This window comes from Desmodus rotundus, chromosome 2, assembly GCF_022682495.2.
Source record: "Desmodus rotundus isolate HL8 chromosome 2, HLdesRot8A.1, whole genome shotgun sequence".
NCBI lineage: Eukaryota > Metazoa > Chordata > Mammalia > Chiroptera > Phyllostomidae > Desmodus > Desmodus rotundus.
Genome location: NC_071388.1, coordinates 153,981,121 through 154,001,620, shown reverse-complemented (window position 1 = coordinate 154,001,620; position 20,500 = coordinate 153,981,121). Strand labels below are relative to the sequence as shown.

General features: G+C 35.2%; 1 protein-coding gene across 1 annotated transcript in view; it reads left to right on the top strand.

Annotated features, from left to right (window-relative positions):
* The window catches only part of LOC112322245 (sodium channel protein type 1 subunit alpha), a 113,887-nt gene that overhangs the window by 62,269 nt on the left and 31,118 nt on the right, over nucleotides 1-20,500 (top strand). The window contains exons 6-18 of the mRNA XM_024579844.3: nucleotides 1,174-1,302; nucleotides 2,970-3,061; nucleotides 4,190-4,459; nucleotides 7,291-7,354; nucleotides 8,092-8,233; nucleotides 8,887-9,093; nucleotides 10,608-10,892; nucleotides 11,859-12,239; nucleotides 13,774-13,906; nucleotides 15,071-15,309; nucleotides 16,586-16,759; nucleotides 17,727-18,083; nucleotides 19,283-19,765. Of these exons, the coding sequence (XP_024435612.2) occupies nucleotides 1,174-1,302; nucleotides 2,970-3,061; nucleotides 4,190-4,459; nucleotides 7,291-7,354; nucleotides 8,092-8,233; nucleotides 8,887-9,093; nucleotides 10,608-10,892; nucleotides 11,859-12,239; nucleotides 13,774-13,906; nucleotides 15,071-15,309; nucleotides 16,586-16,759; nucleotides 17,727-18,083; nucleotides 19,283-19,765 (2,956 nt within the window). The remainder of the gene's footprint in view (nucleotides 1-1,173; nucleotides 1,303-2,969; nucleotides 3,062-4,189; nucleotides 4,460-7,290; nucleotides 7,355-8,091; nucleotides 8,234-8,886; nucleotides 9,094-10,607; nucleotides 10,893-11,858; nucleotides 12,240-13,773; nucleotides 13,907-15,070; nucleotides 15,310-16,585; nucleotides 16,760-17,726; nucleotides 18,084-19,282; nucleotides 19,766-20,500) is intronic.

Sequence of the window (20,500 nt, the reverse complement as noted above, 5' to 3'; positions counted from 1 at the left end):
GTCCAGGTTTGTGACGAGCTGCTGGGGCCGCTCACACTGCCCACTGCTACTCTGCGGCTGTCGACCTGTAAAACTACAACCCACGGCTACTCCCAAGAGCTTCGTCAGTTCTTAGACTGTTCCAGACTGGAGCCAATCAGAAAAGGGACAAAGATCATGAAGGAAGGAAAATTACATACAAAGAATACCTAAAGTATTGAAGTTAACATGAGGCCCACAGGTCTTTAGTCACCCAGGTTTTTGTGATTTTGTTTTCCAACTTCTGAGGGAAAGATACAAACTTTGGAAACATCCACATGAGCCTACTATTTTATTCTGAATTAAATTTTCATATCTTAGGACTCTAGAATTGTCCACTTTGATGTTTTTTTCTTTTTTTTATTGTTGTTCAAGTACAGTTGACTCCATGTTCCTCCCACCACTCCCTGCCACCCCAGCCATCCCCACCTCCCACCCTCCATCCTACCCTGCTTTGGCTTTGTCCATGGGTCCTATATACATGTTCCTTGATGACCCTTCCCCTTCTTTCCCTCCCTTCTGGTCACTGTCAGTTTGTTCTTTATTTCCATGTCTCTGTGGTCATATTTTGCTTGTTTGTTTTGTTGATTAGGTTCCACTTATAGGTGAGATCATATGGTATTTGTCTTTCACCACCTGACTTATTTCACTTAGCATAATGCTCTCCAGATCCATCCATTAATAAAATTATTTTTCCAAATAAATGTATCTGTCTTGTGGAAAGAGAAAAATAAAGACTGGCTAATTTGTCAATGTTTTCTCACTCATAAAACATGGTTGAAATTGAGTTTTTTACTTTCTGAAGGAAAATTGTTTTATGCCTCTGCAATATTATAGATTGGCCACTCCATCGCTTCAATGTACTAGGTAATTCTCAGGAGACTTTTTTCATTTATGTCAATGCTAAGACATTTCAGACAGGAGCCACCTAGATTTTACACAGCATTTACTTCTCACTCTGCAGTCAGGACACTCCTCGTGTGGTAGAGAGTTGAATTGAGATTTAGGGCTATATTTTATTTCCATGAAAATTAACATCAACCCACTTAGACTCATTTTATAATATTCATCTATTCACCCATAAAGTGATAAGAAATTAATATGTTATGAAATAGAATTGTTGTTTTATCAATTCTTGTTGGATACCATCTCCAGGTACACCTTCACAGGAATATATACGTTCGAGTCACTTATAAAAATCATTGCAAGGGGCTTCTGTATAGAAGACTTCACTTTCCTTCGGGACCCATGGAACTGGCTCGACTTTACTGTCATCACGTTCGCGTAAGTGCCTTGTTTGAGATTTCAAAGGAGTTTGTTTGGCTTTCTGTGCATGCTTATGCTTTGAAAAAATAAGCTTGCTTCAACTGTAGAATATTTTAGTGTGCTTTCTACACGTAAGCTTCAGATTTTAATTTAGTGCAACAGAGGTCAAAGTGGCATTTTACTTTGGCATAAGGTCTTTGCAGTGGTTGAAATTACAATTTTCACATGCAACAAACATCTATCAGCAAATTTCACACATGCTGCTCTTTCAACACACACACACCCTAATATGAAGTCAAACGTGTATTTCATAATATGCCTGTGAAAATGGATTTTGAAAAATACAGGCCCACACAACTCTGCTGCAGCACTAATTTTCATTGGTCTTACCCAAAGTATGCACCCTTTCCATCTTCTTTTATTAGTTGGATAGAACAATAAAAAGTAAACATCTGCTAGCCCTTGGTTCTGACAAATCATACTAATAGGAAAAATAAGATATTTAATATATTAAATTTTTATTTCATCAGCAAATAATTTTAAGACTTAAAAACAGACATACTCTCTCTGCCACTTCCTATCTCTAAAATGATTCCTTTCCTCTCTTCTTTCCCTTTATAATTGTCATCTTCTCTTTCTTCACCCTCAACATAAACATAAACCTTCTTATTACCTCCCTTCCAGGCACACCTAGTATGTGCACAACATCTGCATCCCTGTCCCCTCTCCTTTTTTCTAGTGGTGAACTCCCCCAAGGAAGAAGAAAGTCAGGAAAGTAATAGAAGGTCACACCCCTTGCCCTCGTCATTCTTTCAAGAGCTGTCTTCTTCAGCCTCTAAGAGGTGTGACGAGGTGGACAGGAGGAGAAGCGGGGCTGCTGTATTCAGGGCTCCAAATGCTGCCTGTCTCATCTTAATCCTTCTTCTAGTCATGCAAGCCAGGTCTTCACCATTCCCTCTGGCCACAGTTGCAAAGAAGGCATATTGAGACTACTGTTTTCTGAGAATAAAATAGCAGGAATGTCAGGGGCATATTGGGCCCCCATAAAATATTTTCCTTAATTTGCCTAACGACTTTGACTTCAGAGTTACACTGGGAAAACTTTGTCATGTGTGCATAGCCAGGCAATCTGACTTTTCACGCCTAAATTTCTCTTGGCTGATTTTATGCATTTTTTCTTAACTGAAACCTTGAAACTATAGCCAAGGTTTCTTTCCTTTTTTACTAATTCTCCTAAATTACACACGATGCTGATTGTGTGGCTTTTCATAATGGCAACCGGATTATGGACTTTCTGAAGTTTATATCCAGTTAATGGCATTAAATTATGTGAGTAAGGAAAACCATAGCAATGGACTCTAATTTTTAAATTGCTACTTACAAAACTATATTTAAAACCACCAAGAAGCTCTTTATGAAGGACCAAAGCAGATATATAAAATCCTGCTTAAATCTTGAATAACTCTGATTTAATTCTACAGGTATGTAACAGAATTTGTAAGCCTAGGCAATGTTTCAGCTGTTCGAAACTTCAGAGTCTTGAGAACTCTGAAAACTATTTCTGTAATTCCAGGTAAGAAGTGGTTAGTGTAAAACATAAGGCTCCTTGTACCTACAGCTCTTTCTCTGTATCCTTTCTTTCTTTGTATCTTTGTATTGTGTTTGTGTGTGAACCCCTATTGCAGATACGTGACAGAGTTTGTGGACCTGGGCAATGTCTCAGCGCTGAGAACGTTCAGAGTTCTCCGAGCACTGAAAACAATTTCAGTCATTCCAGGTGAGAGCGGGGTTAAAACCCATCATGTGTTTTTCAGCAACAGCTTCTCTACTTGATATTCAGCATCACAGAATATTGGAACCATAATAATCAAAATCATAATAAGAATCAGGTGTTTCAAAGAAAATGATTCTTATTACTGGGACATAAGTTTTTATGGTCTCACATTTTTCATCAGCCTTGGAGTTTAACAATTTCTTGCATGAGACACTGTAATAATAGAGTCTGTGTGATTTACACTTAGAGATGTCATTTTTGTTCTATATCAATTGTAAGGATTTGGCCCCTAACTTACTTACTTACTTACTTACTTACTTATTTATTTATTTATTTATTTATTTATTTATTTATTTATTTATATTTTAGAGAAAAAGAGAGAGAGGAAGGGATGGGGGGAGGGGGGAGAGAGAGAGAGACGTTGATTTGTTGTCCCACTTACTGATGCACTCATCGGTTGCTTCTCATATGTGCCCTGACTGGGGATCAAACCTACAACCTTGGCGTATCAGGACAATGCTCTAACCAGCTGAGCTATGCAGTCAAGGCCTGGTCCTTACTGAATGTACCAATCTGTAGTTTCTAATTTATTGTAGTCATTGATGACTATGTCTATACAGTGTAATCTTAATATTGCTCTAAAAGACAAGGGAAGAGGATAATAAAGACTAGCATGACTCTGCATGGAAGTTTAATTATATAAAGTATAATTATACTCCAAACCACCTCCCAGTGTATAAAAATCTTTCTTATTTATAAGTAGGAATTCAAAAATATTTATTTAGTGAATTTGTTATAACACTGACTCTCATGAATAATGGGCCGAGTTTCATGAGCAAAAGGAGAAATACAAGAGCCTTTCTCACAGGCTTCATGAAGACCGTGAGTCTCCCATTATAGTCTCTCCAACGTGCTGGGACGTGGATCTTCGTCTCATTGTGCAGGTCACCGCATTTCCGGAGGTCATCTGCATAAGCGCTTCGGCCTACCATGAAGTGCTGCTCTTTCACCGCCATTGGATTCGTTTTCTGACTTGTGCATGGAATCTATGTTTTCAAGAAAATTGTGTGAGGCTTTTGTTTTTTCAGACCTTCTAATTCTTTATAGTAATGGCCTTCTTTCTTTTTTCAGGCCTGAAGACCATCGTGGGCGCCCTGATCCAGTCGGTGAAGAAGCTCTCCGACGTCATGATCCTGACCGTGTTCTGTCTGAGCGTGTTCGCGCTCATCGGGCTGCAGCTCTTCATGGGCAACCTGCGGAACAAGTGTATACAATGGCCCCCCACCAATGCTTCCCTGGAGGAGCATAGTGTAGAGAGGAATATAACTGTGGATTACAATGGCACACTTGTAAACGAAACTATCACTGAGTTTGACTGGAAATCATATATTCAAGATACAAGTAAGAATTACTGTTATGTAGATTTATTTCTTCGTTGTTGATCTGCCTCCCATTTAGGCATGGATATTTTTTAAATGATTGCATAACAATTTTTAATCTCCATATGGAGATATGGTAATCACCATATCAATGTATGTGCAATGGGTGGCACATACATTTAATTATTTTTTAATAGCTATTCTAATTTTGATTCCTAAATGGCATTTTCTGTTGTATCATCATATGGGAGGCTGGAGAATTCAGCTAGAAAAAAATTTTCCCAGGATCTTTGGTTGCTGATGGAGACAATCGAATAACATAAAAATTTCTAAAGGCCTTTTTGAACTCTAAAGTACTATGCAAATGTGACCCATTAAACATTAATCACAGAATGCCTTTTATATACTAGAAACTGTACAGGCTGCTGGGAAAACAATGGAAATGACACATGGCTTCAGGGTGCTCATACTTTAGTAAGTTATTTCTATTGTCATTTTATGGAAACCAAGTGAGATGTAAAGGTAAACATTATCCCTATATTTGTAGAATAAGAATAGTACTGCATCGGGTAGAAGTTACAGGAATCAGTTTGTTTTTATTTCAAGAGTATAGGCAAAATAGTCAAGTGTTTAAATAATCTACTGTAGAAGGAGGGGAAAATATTGGCCTAATATTCTTTTTCTTTTGAAAGTGACAAGAAAAGTAAGTGAAATTTTCTCTTTTATTTAATTTTAGTATCTGCCAGTAGCAATATTTCAAAAGCAGAGAGTTAGAACATGATTCATGGGGAACAGGAATATACTTTTAGAGAAAAACATTAAACATATAAAACTTAGACTCTAGATGTATTTAAATTTAGCTATATCTTTATTATGTTAAGGTTATGACTCATATTTAGGGGGAAAAATTCAAAGAAGAATGAAAACCTTAGTGACTGGTTATATGGACCAAGTAGGATTAATCATAAAATGTTACTAATGGTTTGATAATTCTTAAAGTAATGACAATATAATAAAAAAACTATCAGCATTTTTTATAGTTGCAGACCTGGAAAATGCCTTGGTTGCTACACATTAACTCTTCCACAATATTAGTGATATGCCAACAAGTAATTTGCAAACAGTTGTAAATCTCTAGATTAATAAATACTTTCATTAAGAAAAATACATGTCAGAGCAGAACATGGAACATCCTTTATTCACTTTATATGTCAACAAGTCCACTGCTGTCATCAACTCTCTGAAATCTGTTCATTATCTTTAAATCTGATATCAAGGAACTGACTATGGGGATGTCATTTAGGTTTTATTTTCTCTAGTGAAAATTTAATGGATGCCATTTTCCTTACATTCAAAATCAAAGATATCTGAGGTCATTTTCAGCTGTAAAAATCTACTCCCTAATAATATTTCATTTGTTAAAAAGTTAATTTTAAACCAAATGCACATATAAACAAAGTAGTTTGTCTTTGAAAGTACTAAAATATCAAATTTATTAAAATTAAAGATAAACATGACTGAAAGTTATATTTTCTTCAGATTAAGCTTATAGGTCATTGAATATAATGGATTTAAATCTTCACTTATAAATACCCAATATCAAAAATTTATCCAGAAATGTCATATTGCTTTCACTTCGTTTCATTTTAACTAAAAGTTAAGAAATTCTTTCTGAATTTTTCTATATTCAAAGAAGTAATGATGTTGGAAATAGAAATTATATTTCCCATTAGGTTTTGTATCCCTTACAGAACTATGCATAGGATAAACTTCTCTGAAAGTTTAGCATCCAGAAAATATTTCTTTTTAGTAAATCTAAAATTTTTTTTCTTAAAAATTTCTTTCAAAATGATTATCTAATTTTGCATGTTTCTCTTCTTGTTATCCCTTTTCTTTTCTTTTCTTTTCTTTTAAATTTTTATTCAGTTACAATTGTCTGCGTTTTCTCCCCATCCCTCCACCCCTTTTCTTATTAATTCAGTAAACTTTATTGAAAGACGACTATGTCACAAACACTATAATGTGGAAATAATTAACAACTTGACTTCCTTTTGAGGAGAAACAATATTTGTAAAGAAATAGTTGCACGATAGGACAATGAGTATAATAATAACAGAATGATGTACATGTTAGTGGCAGCCCAATGGGAGTTCCCAATTTTGCTAGTCTTTAGTGGGAAATAAGTAGTAGGGAATGTCAAGAAGTAATTCACAGAAGTGAAACTTCAACTGGATATTGAAAGAGTCTAAATAATTTGCCAGAAACAGAAAGCTTTGAGATAATGTAGTATTCACCTATAGTAATTATTTAAGCTTCAGTATATAAGGTTATTTTTTATCCCATCTGTTTTAGTAGTTGACATGACTTACGTATCCTTTACTAAAAGCTGCTTATGATACATTCTGAAAGTTGGTAGAATGTAAATTATAATTAATTATTATACACTTATAAATTGTGTTGAAAAATATGGAAGACCAGAAAAAATATGATCCCTTTATTTTAAAGTATGTGACTGTTTAGAGAAAGCAAAGGTATTCTTATTTACTTTTACAGAATGCAATTCTTATTTTTAATGAGAGTGGAAGAAAACAGTGATACCTTTTAAATATGTTAGTACCTGTAGTTATCACTACTTTTAGATTTTCAAAGAAAAAATGCTTTCTTCTATGAAGTATTTAATCCCCTTAATATAATATTTACTGTTTGGAGGGGAAAGGGGCAAATACCTGTGTCTGTGAATTATATAATGTACTTAAAATTACTCATGGAACTCTAAAAAATATCACCTGATCTTCTTCTTATTTTGCAATGTAATGCAAATATTCATCATATGACTTTCTTTTTTCCAAACAGGATATCATTATTTTCTGGAGGGTTTTTTAGATGCATTACTATGTGGAAATAGCTCTGATGCAGGGTAAGCCAATAACTTGTGTGTGTTTGTGTGTGTGTCTATAAATTGAATATATATAAAATGTGAAAAAATTGTTTCACATTTTTTATAGAAATTGACAGATAACAACCAACTAACTTTATTTATACTAATTTGTTATAATTATGTTTACTTATAAGATGAGGGATTATTTAAATATTAGGCAAGCATTTATGTTTTATAAAACAAGAAGTAGCCCTGGCTGGTGTGGTTTGGTGGATTGAATACCGGTCTTCGAAGCAAAGAGTCACTGGTTCGATTCCCAGTCTAGGGCACATGCCTGGGTTGTAAGCCAGGTCCCCAGTAGGGGGCGTGTGAGAGGCAACCACACATTGATGTTTCTCTTCTCTTTCTCCCTCCTTTCCCCTCTCTAATAAATCAATCAACAAATAATCAATAGTTTAGCTTGAATGCTTTTCTTCTTAGATGAGTGTATATGAGCTAGGAGCCAACTCTGGAGGCTGTACAGTAGGGACAATGAACAAGATACACGTTAAAATGCTAATCATCAGCAGAAAATAATTTTGTAAAATATTATTAGAAATTCTATGCAATATTTTAATGATGACATCAAGTGGCTAGTAAAGTTATGTCAAAATTTGAGAAAAATATTAGTTACTTCTCATACTTCTGTTCCTTGAAATAGACAATGGTATAAGTATAGCATGCTACCAGAATCAAAAGCAGAATTTCTTGTAAACTTACTTTTTTCCCATTGACAGCCAATGTCCGGAAGGATATGTGTGTGTGAAAGCTGGTAGAAATCCCAATTATGGCTACACAAGCTTTGATACTTTCAGTTGGGCTTTTTTGTCCCTGTTTCGACTGATGACTCAGGACTTCTGGGAAAACCTTTATCAGCTGGTGAGAACCTGAGGAGACACATACTGCATTTAAGTAGAAGTATTTGAGAACACCAAGTTAAATATGAAATTCAAAACCCAGCATGATATAGTGCAAATAGCACAACTTGAAATCAGGAGATTTGAGTTTCTTTATCCTATTGATTATGACACGTATTAAGCATAGTGATTAAGCTGGGAACAGTGATTCTCTCTCAATTCCCCTTGTCTCAAAACTTACTAACCACCCTTCCCAGACAGAGATCTTCCCAAACAGATGGCACACCCTCCCCTTAGTCCCTTCTGTCCCCTCAAGTATTATCCCTCAGGTGAAAGGTAATAAAAATAATAATCAGATGTAGAAAGATGACTTAGGTTTCTTCCTTGATTTTCATTTAAGACTAGCTCTTTGATGAAGGTCTCCGTGGTCTTTTACTTAACTCTGTTTCTATTCTTGATAATTCTAAGAATTCCCTCCTAGAGATCAGAATGTGAATATATGAGTTAGGGGAGAAGAAGACAAGGCTTAAAAACTGACAAAGATGTAGTAGGGGTGTGAACATCATAATTATTGTTTATATCAGAGTCCTACAAAACACACAAGTAAGTTGAAAGTTGAAGCCATCATTTAATGAAATAATATAGAAAAAGTAATGCTGATGTTGTTGTTTCCAGACATTACGTGCTGCTGGAAAAACATACATGATATTTTTTGTGCTGGTCATTTTCTTGGGCTCGTTCTACCTGATCAACTTGATCCTGGCTGTGGTGGCCATGGCCTATGAGGAACAGAATCAGGCCACCTTGGAAGAGGCAGAGCAGAAAGAGGCTGAATTTCAGCAGATGCTTGAACAGCTTAAAAAGCAGCAGGAGGCAGCTCAGGTAAATTCACTAAATGAAGTATATCTTTTCTCATGGTACTATATTTTTTTATTGTATGGTTATTACAAAAATATTGGAGAGAAAATGAGAGAAAGATAATTTGGTTATACTCAGGAGAAGCTGATAGTGTAAGAGATTGAAAAGATTTCTGCATTTTGATTATCTATATAGATAGTTTAATTATTCCAAGATGTTTAAAATATTGACCACAGTAGAACTCACTCAAACTGTTTTAATCATCTGAAGATTTTTAGAATAAAAGGCAAAATGTGATTTTAGGGTGTCTTATGTGAGAAACACTTACTGAATAAGCATACTGGCATTAGTAAAAAATCCTAAGAAATCGTATTTTCTTAAAAAAATTTATTGATTATTATGCTAAAAAATTTTACCTGATTATTAGAAAATAGTCCATCCCTTTCTGTAACCAAAACTATATTGGTTTTTAATGTGGTTCTTAATTGCCTTTCTTACATAAATAAGGAATTCATCAAATCAATATAATATTCTCTGATATAGGAATATCCAATAAGCATATGAAAGTTATCAATTTTGTAAAGATCAGGTAACCTAAGGATTATGTGTTCTTATAGTGAGGTGTCAGTACTCCTAGTTCAATAAGTGACTTTCCTATCACTTCCATCTTTCCTCACTCTTTAGTTTAGCATACAAACTCATTGTCTTTACCCAAGTTGATTGGGTAATATTAATTATTTGGAGGAATCTCTATATTGAAGTTACTCTGGGGACAATAATAATAATCAAAAATTTGCCACTTTGGTGCCAGTGTACAAGCTGCAATCAAAAGCTTCTTCCATCCCACGCTCATGTGGCCAGCACACACCAGTGCTGAGCTGAAGAAGGTAGGGGCAGTATTGGGGAACTGAATGTCTTGTCTTGCGTAGCAGAAACTACTGACCCTCCCTTCTCTAGTTTTCTGACAGAGTATTGTGTAGGGCTAAGGAAGGGATTTTTACCATCTTCCATAAATTTTATTGATCATATTTTGAGTATATTGTACAACTCTCTTTCAATAACTGGAGAGAGGACCTCAGCTTTTTATCTTACTCCTCCTACTTTTGGATGTGACCTCAAGTAACTCATCAGCTTTTCTTCCAAGCTCCAGTTTCTCTTTCAAAGAAAAGAAAACAATGCTAAGTAGATACCAATTTTTAGAGTAAATCAAGTCCCAAAAAGTACAATGAATTTGTACATTGAGTACAAATGAGTTTCTGTGCTTGTTGATGCCTGATTGATCCTTTAGAATATGCAGTCTGTAAAGCATAATGCAAATACAATAAATGTTAGCACAGAGAACACCAAGTTAACTCTGAAAGTGTTCATTAGGTGGAAGGAAAAAAATAATTCCCTCTAATAACTGCAGAGCTTCTTCTATGTGAGATCAGCTCGAGTCAGCTAAATGTATTTTTTAAACGCCATGCAAATACTTGGGCCATTTGTTAAAAGGATAGTCTTCTCTAGCACCCTGCTGAGACCATTTCTCCCGAACGTAGCAGGCAGCAGCTGCAACCGCCTCAGAGCACTCCAGAGAACCTAGTGCAGCAGGCGGCCTCTCCGACAGCTCATCCGAAGCCTCCAAGTTGAGTTCCAAGAGTGCTAAGGAAAGGAGAAATCGGAGAAAGAAAAGAAAACAGAAAGAGCAGTCTGGTGGGGAAGAGAAAGATGAGGATGAGTTCCACAAATCTGAATCTGAAGACAGCATCAGGAGGAAAGGGTTTCGCTTCTCCATCGAAGGGAACCGCTTGACCTATGAAAAGAGGTACTCCTCCCCACATCAGGTACGGCGCCCCTGAGCTCCCTGGCGCAGGTGGGGGGGGGGGGAATAAGAATGCTGAAGACAGGGGGGTGAGTTAAATCAGACTGATGAATCTTCATCAGCAGAATTGACTGCTGTGTTTATTGTATTTAAACCCAACTTTTCTGCATACAGCTATGTGAAAATTTTTACTCCACATATGTAAGTTTACAACTTGGTGTAGTTAAGACAACACTAAGTTGAAAGTCAGGAGACCTGGATTCTCATACCGTCTGGTGGTATTTGTAACTAATGACATTTCATCTTTCTGGTCCTCAGCTGATCAGTAATGTCTTTATGTGCAATTTATGTTGTCCTCCCCCCAACTTCTTCATAAACCATCCAGTGTGCTTCTGAACATATTGGTCCTTGTATACTCTATCAAAAAGTTCATCACTCTGGTTTCAGAAATTTTAATGTCGAGTTGTAAGAACACTGAGCCTTATAGATGAAAAAGAAATTATAATTGGTGTAAAGTGATTTTAGGGAAACAGGTGAAAACAATTTGTGAAAAATGATGAAACTCCTTGAAAGGAAAGAGCAGGAAAGATAAATGTAGCCTTATTACAGTCAGGATGTTGATTTTGAGCAAATGCTTACAATGTCCATAGTAATGTTCCAAGGATGTTTCCTTTGAACTTGAAAAATGGTAGCTCAGGATTTTGTTTTTCATTATACTTTTAAGTTGTAATCTATCTCCCCATTCATTAATCTCAAGGACTACAAACTTTCTCCTTAAATTAAAATAATTTAACTTAATCTGAATGCACAAAAAATAAAAATATTGTTAATCAAAAGGAATGAATCATGTTCTGTTATGAATGCTGAAAGCTCCTTCAACTTAATCTTGCAAAATAAAAGCAACTTAATCTTGCAAAATAAAAGCACATTTCAAATGGCTATATTAATATGATTTTATTTATTTTTTCACTTGATTTCAAACTTTTAGTCTTTGTTGAGCATCCGTGGCTCCCTATTTTCTCCAAGGCGAAATAGCAGAACAAGCCTTTTCAGCTTTAGAGGGCGAGCAAAGGATGTGGGGTCAGAGAATGATTTTGCTGATGATGAGCACAGCACCTTTGAGGACAATGAGAGCCGGAGAGACTCCTTGTTTGTGCCACGAAGACATGGAGAACGACGCAATAGTAACCTAAGTCAGACCAGTAGGTCATCCCGGATGCTGGCAGTGTTTCCAGCCAATGGGAAGATGCACAGCACTGTGGATTGCAATGGTGTGGTTTCCTTGGTTGGTGGACCTTCAGTTCCTACATCGCCTGTTGGACAGCTTCTGCCAGAGGTGATAATAGATAAGCCAGCTACTGATGACAATGTAAGGAAGTTTTAAATAGTTCAGGCATGGCTGGCCCATTATTACTGCACCAGCCAGTGTTTCCACAGAATGGAACCCCTTGAGAATGATTCCTGGTTGGTCAAGCTGTGAATGCACATGCATCTTCTAATACCTTTATAGACTAACCAACTAAATCTTAAAGCTTCAACCCTCTCTTGCATAATACCTGAATGCATTTACTTATTAAACATGCGAAGGACAAATTAGGCACAGTAATACATTACTGCCTCTGGTTGGAGGATTTGCTATACACCCGTGCTGAACTTAGAGAGCATGACGTCTTCTGAAGCCCTGGTATAAAAGTGAATGAGTGATGTCTATGTTTAAGTGTAAAGGGTGTATAATAAATCTTTCCAACAGGTTCTTCAATATAGCCCTGCTTTAGTTTAGAAGGTTTTCGAGAACACTGTGCCTAAATAGATAGCTTCATTTTTATCTTAAATTTTCTAGCCTTACTAAAAAAAAAAAATGCTGATATAGGTCTTCTCCAAACTAATCTAAATGAAAAGAAACAAATAAATTATTAATATAGACAGGTAAAAAAATTGCCTGTGTTCAAAGGTATGTTATATGTTTGTGATATATACCCAGATGAGGAATTTCTAAATAGATGGTGCCTCTTATTAGACTGTTAACTCACTTGGAAATATATCAGCATGATGAGGCATGAATAAGTCAGAATTAGATGACATATTGCTTGGTATCCTGGATAAAACTGTTGTCCATGCAGCAAGTGTATCTGTGTGTTTAAATACACATTTTGGCACTGGCCGGGTATAGCTTAGTTGGTTGGAGCATTGTCCCATAACCAAAAGGTTGTGGGTTTGATTCCCGGTCAGGGCACATACCTGGGTTGAGGGATTCATCCTTGGTCTGGGCACAGGCACATACAGTCTTTGGTCCAGACACCTAAAGAAGGCAACCAATCAATGCCTCTCTCTCACATCAGTGTTTCTCCCTTGTATTGATGTTTCTCTTTCTCCCTTCCTCTCTCTCTAGGAAAGCAATTAAAAAATGTCCTTGGGTGAGGATAAATAAATTAATAATAAATACACATTTTGTGTTGTCAGTGACCATCTATTTCTTGCACCCAGAAAACGAGATGTGTCACAATCATTTGTATTTCTTTAAAAATAAATAGCTACCTTGTTCAAAATAATATACCTTGATCATTTATATGACTTTTTCAAGTTGTTAGTTTTTTACTGTTAGTTCCAAAAGGGTAACTGTTAACTATGTCTTACAAGAGATTATCAACCATACCTAAATTATATCATGTCTCCTAAAATTATGAAGTCAGAAAGTTACAAAACTCAGTTTTTGCTGTATGACTAAGTGGTTGACAGCTTGGACATTCCAGGTTACTAACACAATAAGTCAGCAACTCTGCCATCACCACCTAAATATGAAAGTGCACGATGCATGTGTTTCAGGAAGCGCATGTGTCACACTGGTTGTTTACGTATCGTATTGCGCAAGTTGATTAGTTAACACGTTAGCGTTTTCTTTACAGGGAACAACCACTGAAACTGAAATGAGGAAAAGACGGTCAAGTTCTTTCCATGTGTCCATGGACTTTCTAGAAGATCCTTCTCAAAGGCTAAGAGCAATGAGCATAGCCAGCATTTTAACAAATACAGTAGAAGGTTTGTAACAAATTCCATTTCCATTTCAATTAATTTTACTAAACTTGTATTGTCTCTTTTAAAACAAATATCTCTGTTTGTGCATTGGAAACTGTATACAAGGGTGGCCAAAAGTAGTTTTACAGTTTTCCATATGGAAAAAGACATGCAGACTCTGATTATTACAACAGCTTTATTAACTGCATTTCACATACTCACAATTGTAAATCTACTTTGGCCCACCCCTGTATTCTAAATATTGAATAGGGCTTATTCAAGAGTTGTTATTTTTTATACCTACTTGTAAATTCTAGGAGCTTCAAAAACTATTTAAATTCAATGATACTGGACCTCTAACGAATGTTTTCCTGTGTGTAGAAACTCCTTGAAAATGAAGAATAAGAACTTCTGTTAGGGGTTTTTAATCCCTTTAGCCATAGTGATCTTCTCTTCTGTTCTACTTCGCTTAAGACTTCCAACATCAACCTAAACACTCTCAAGATTGGAGGACAGGAGTAGGTCATTTTCACAAAAACACAACAAATTTATAAGATGATTCTTGGCTCAGTTCATCCCTACCCTATCTCCTACAGCCTGAGGATGATGTCTTAGTCAGATACTAACAGAGTATTACACATAATATCTACCACAACTACCACAACCCATGTTTCTACTGAGATTTCATTTAAAAGATCATTCACTTAAGACCAAGTGCTGAGCCACATTATCAATGCATACAAGAAAAAAAGCTATTCTGCCCTGGCTGGTGTGGCTCAGTGGATTGAGTGCTGGCCTGTGAACCAAAGGGCTGCTGGTTTGATTCCCAGTTAGGGTGCATGCCTGGGTTGCAGGCCAGGTCCCCAGTGAGGGGGGGTGTGTGAGAGGCAACCACACATTGATGTTTCTCTCCCTTTCTCCTTCCCTTCCCCTCTCTAAAAATAAATAAATAAAATCTTTTTTTTAAAGCTATTCTTAGCTACCTCTGTTCTATGTATATATCTGAAGAAATATCTTTGGGAGTCTAAAGAATAAATACTTTAGGTCTTTTTTAAGTACAAAAGTAGTTGACTCTGTAGCAAAGGGAAATGTATTGATTACTGAAAAAACGTTTAGTAGATCTGAAATAAATAAGTATATGTGTGTGTGAAATATATATTTTGGTGGTTCTTATTTTTTTTAATCTAGAACTTGAAGAATCCAGGCAGAAATGCCCACCCTGTTGGTACAAATTTTCCAACATATTCTTAATCTGGGACTGTTCGCCATATTGGCTAAAAGTGAAGCACCTCGTCAACCTGGTTGTGATGGACCCGTTTGTTGACCTGGCCATCACCATCTGCATCGTCTTAAATACACTCTTCATGGCCATGGAGCACTATCCCATGACAGACCATTTCAATAATGTGCTTACAGTAGGAAACTTGGTAAGCATATTGGAAGGTAAATGTGTTCAGTCTTCATTTTTTTTAATTTAAGTAACTGTTTACATTTAATAGCTTACAGCAGTCTTTCCACCACACCTCTGACTCCTGGCTCCCAAAAGATGGGAATTATACCTAGCTATCTACACTATACATTTTCCCAACAATAATAGCCCTTACTATCAGAGAAAAAACTGAGAGAGTAATAGACATAGGACTGTTGAAGAGACAATATTGATAGTTATAACTTTTTCAAGATAAAGAAGCAGTTTAAGGACACAGTTTTTGAAATGATATTATCACAGTTCCCCTACTTGTATTGAAGTAGAAGGCTAAAATAAAATTGCTTAGTCATCATTATAAGCAATAATTCGACTACTCAAAAAATGTCTCCAGCTTTTTTACTTCCAGTATCTAGGTAGGACATGTGTTGTTTTATCCATCTATTCCATATCAAAACCCTACAATATTGAAAACCTCCATATTATATTATACATTTTACGATGTATATGTTATATGATTATATGATTACATATTATATGATTAACAAGGCCATTTTTGGTGAAGGTTGCCACTTAATTCTTTTCTGTGCTTAAAAAACATAAATTATTAAAGTGTTTGTCAGTCGACTCAAGTTAGGAATGTTAGCTTTTATTTGCTGAAAGAGAACTCTAAAATAATATATGCATTTTCCATAATATTTGCTTTGTGGTTTAAATTTTTTAATGGTAAAACTCAAAACAGGTAAGACATCCTGTACTGTAGTATATATATTTTAAAGCCCTAATATTTATACTATAGAAGTAAATTTATTTTTTCATGTGTATAACAAATCAATAATAGTAATTACATATTATAATAACAGCTATACATGTATAATAACTATCTGATTTGAAGGAAATGAGGATAAACTTACGGATAAATAAAATTTTTCATGGCAAAGTTTTGCCAGTACCTGTGCTGTAGAAAATCTGGAGGAAAATCAGTTTGATGCAATGGGTAGAACACTGGTTAAAAATAGAATTGCACTCAAATCCTAGTTTTGCCATTTTCCAGTTGTATGATATCAGGCAAGTCATTGAACACATTGGAAGTCCTCTTTCCTCATCAGTAAGGTAATTATAATACCAGTAAGGTAATTATAATACAGGTAAGATATAATGTCAATAAAGTAATTATGGGGAAAGCAGCATAAACACATTTTGTTCTAACAGCAAATATTGTGTTATTCTACTTTATGATTATGTTATGGAACTACAGTAATTGTTTTTGATCTTAGGTTTTCACTGGAATCTTTACAGCAGAGATGTTTCTGAAAATTATTGCCATGGATCCTTACTATTATTTTCAAGAAGGCTGGAATATCTTTGATGGTTTTATTGTGACACTTAGCCTGGTAGAACTTGGCCTCGCCAATGTGGAAGGATTATCAGTTCTCCGTTCATTTCGATTGGTAAAAAACAAAACAGAACAGCAACAACAACAAAAAAAATCTGTCCAATAATAAGCGTTTTTGCATAACAGTGTCATAGATTTGAACATACAACCATTAACATTTTAAGTTTTTTTATAATATTTGCATTGTCAAAACTGTTCCTAAATGGATAAAAAGTCCCCATTTATTAAAAAATACTTTATTGCAAAAAGCATAGTCATGAAAAGTTACCATTTTGACTAATTATTGTTCCTAGAGATGGCTACAGTTAATATTTCTGGATCTAAAAAGTATTTCTAATGAAAATATATCACATTTAGTAGTAACTTGAAAATATAAACAACCCTTTGTTGCAATGGATTGTGATCATATAGTAGATGTGCATGCAGAAATTGTTCCTAATTCTACCTCTGGAAAATGCATTCCTTCCCAAAAATCACAAGAGAGAAATCCCTAGGATTACTTAACATGCCCATTGATTCACATATATGTTCTTGCACATCAGAGAAAGAATTGTAATCATTGTAAATATTCCAACTTTTAAAGTGCAAGCACATCTAGCTATGTCAATGCCCAAAAAGAGCATTAATGAATAATAAGCACTCTTCCCAACTTAGGGTCCAATATGATATTACTTTGTATGCTGTTAATAAATAAGTATCAGTAGAGTTCATTGCAATTCAGATGTTAATATTAGTGTGAGGCTTGGTATGCCTTATAAGCACTTTCACAAAACAAATTAAGAACATTTGGTCCCCAAGTTATCACTAAACATTTACTCTCAGAGAAACTGATCTACATGGTTAAAATATAGAAGAACCAGATTCTTGTTATGTGGTCCAAAATTATTTGTGAGCCTGCAAGGGTTCAAAGGCAGTGTAGATATAACAGATTCAATCTTAATCATTATTTCGTGGTAGATAATAATATATGTAATACTTTTAATGATCATGGTAATATATATATATATTTTTTTATTTACCAGCTCCGAGTTTTTAAGTTGGCAAAATCTTGGCCAACATTAAATATGTTAATAAAGATCATCGGCAATTCCGTGGGGGCCCTGGGAAACCTCACCTTGGTGTTGGCCATCATCGTCTTCATCTTTGCCGTGGTCGGCATGCAGCTCTTTGGAAAAAGCTACAAGGATTGTGTCTGCAAGATTGCCAGTGACTGTGAGCTGCCACGCTGGCACATGCACGACTTCTTCCACTCCTTCCTGATCGTGTTCCGCGTGCTGTGTGGGGAGTGGATCGAGACCATGTGGGACTGCATGGAGGTCGCTGGTCAAGCCATGTGCCTTACTGTCTTCATGATGGTCATGGTCATTGGAAACCTGGTGGTATGTGCCCATTTAAGACATGTATTTCAGAAATAGATTAAGAGCAGAATAGAATGGTGACCACTTTACCCAAAACAAAAACCATGATTAATAATTCAAAAAGTCTCTTACCTTTGATATGCTTATTGTCTCATTTTGACAACATAGCAATATAGCAGGGACCCTATAGGAATTACACTCAACACCACTTTGTCAGCCATTTCATCACATTCATTATGTGAATTCCAGTACAGTGTCATATCGAAAACAGGCCTAATAGGGTATGCTGGGAACATTCGGAGACAAGGGAGGAAGTCTAAAATCAATTTAGAGTAACCGAATCTAATTTTAGTTTAGGACTAAAATGTGATGCCTTTAAGTGTTTGTAGTGATTTTACTGTTCCCTTGCCCCTTTGTGGCAATAGTGTTCAGTCACTCTCTGTTATATGGTAGATGCATTAACCAACCTGGGTTGGCCATTCTCTAGTGGCTCTCAGTCAAAACAAGGGTTGGCTAATCAATCCTGAGATTACATAAATGGAGTAACTGATCAACTCTTCTCTCTCTCTTAAGTTTGGAAAATTAATTACTTTTTATACTATAGAAATATATAATATATTCCAAATATATATATAATAATATACCAGTCTTATGGAAGTATTAGGGATTATTCATAAATAGTTCTCCTAATTGGTCCAATTAGTGGGGTATGAAAAATACAATAGATTAAGAAAACAAGTGTCAATGCCTATGTTAAACCCCTAATTCTTATCTTGGGTCATAATGGTCATTTTTCAATTTATGTCCAATTTATATCAAAATGAAACTATAGGATGCATTTAAATTAATAATTTTAAACACTAATAATTTTTAAGTTTAGACTCATATAAATACATACTCAATCTGTTTTCTTATAATCACACAATTTTAAACTTAGCTAAACCTTAGGGCATCTCATTCAACTTCTTCATTTTATATGTTAGAGAACTTGAGACCAACAGAAATCCTCTCTTTGCCCAAGGATATATGTATAGTGAAGTAGCTATTGAGCAAGATCACAAATTCAGATTGCCCAATTTCTATTCACTATGCGCTGGTGTTCCTTTCTCATCTAGTTGTTAGAAGTTATAGTTTCCTCTACACTGAGAGGAATAAGTGAAATCAATCTGCTCTTCTTTATATTGGGGTGAAATTATAATCATGTTTGCATTATTTTTAAGGTCCTGAACCTCTTTCTGGCCTTGCTTCTGAGCTCATTCAGTGCAGACAACCTTGCAGCCACTGATGATGATAATGAAATGAACAATCTCCAAATTGCAGTGGATAGGATGCATAAAGGAATTGCTTATGTGAAGAGAAAGATATATGAATTTATTCAACAAGCCTTCGTTAGAAAAAAAAAGATTTTAGATGAAATTAAACCACTTGATGATCTAAACAATAAGAAAGACAGTTGTATGTCCAATCATATAACAGAAATTGGGAAAGATCTTGACTATCTTAAAGATGTAAATGGAACCACAAGTGGAATAGGAACTGGCAGCAGTGTTGAAAAATACATTATCGATGAAAGTGATTACATGTCATTCATAAACAATCCCAGTCTTACTGTGACTGTACCAATTGCTGTAGGAGAGTCTGACTTTGAAAATTTAAACACAGAGGACTTCAGTAGTGAATCAGATCTGGAAGAAAGCAAGGAGGTAAGATTTTATAGTTGGTAGGTATGAATTTGTATGTATATACATGTATTATATTGCTCATATTTATGATTATATATTATTTAATTTAGAATTTTTTGCCATTATGTAAAGTTTTATTTCACTGAGAAATCAAACATTTAGGCCCAGGGAGATGATTGATAAGTTGAAGAATAATGTAGTCTTGGGATGAGTTTTCTTATCTTTATTAATGGATATTTGTTAGATGGTGAATGAATGAATGATCCAAGAAATGAGTAAACATCATCTGATGTAATAATTATAATAATCTTGAAAGGAATGTGTCTAACTTTTCAGATAAACGCATTAGCTTAGGGAGCTTAAGGTCGTATAACCAATGAGGGGTATAGCTGAGAACTGAACTTGGAGCCTTTGTTTATAGTTCTATATATCTTGACTAACACTGAATACGCAATTAATAAGAATAATTCAATATTTAGTAAATATGAGTAATCCACAATAGAGTGTCCTTGTAACATACAAACTGATGAAGGAATCATCCGGGTTTAGGGATGATGTGAGAATTGAGTTAATATTTAACTTTTCTAGTGCTTTGGGAAAATGCTAAATCTCAATACAGTGTCTTTTTCTTTGATATTATGAGGATGTTTTGTTGAAAGTCTTTAATAGAGGTCATTTTAATTTTTAATATGCTTAGTGTGCATTAGAAGTATTTACTAATGCACAGTGTGCACAATTAAATATTAATATTTTTAA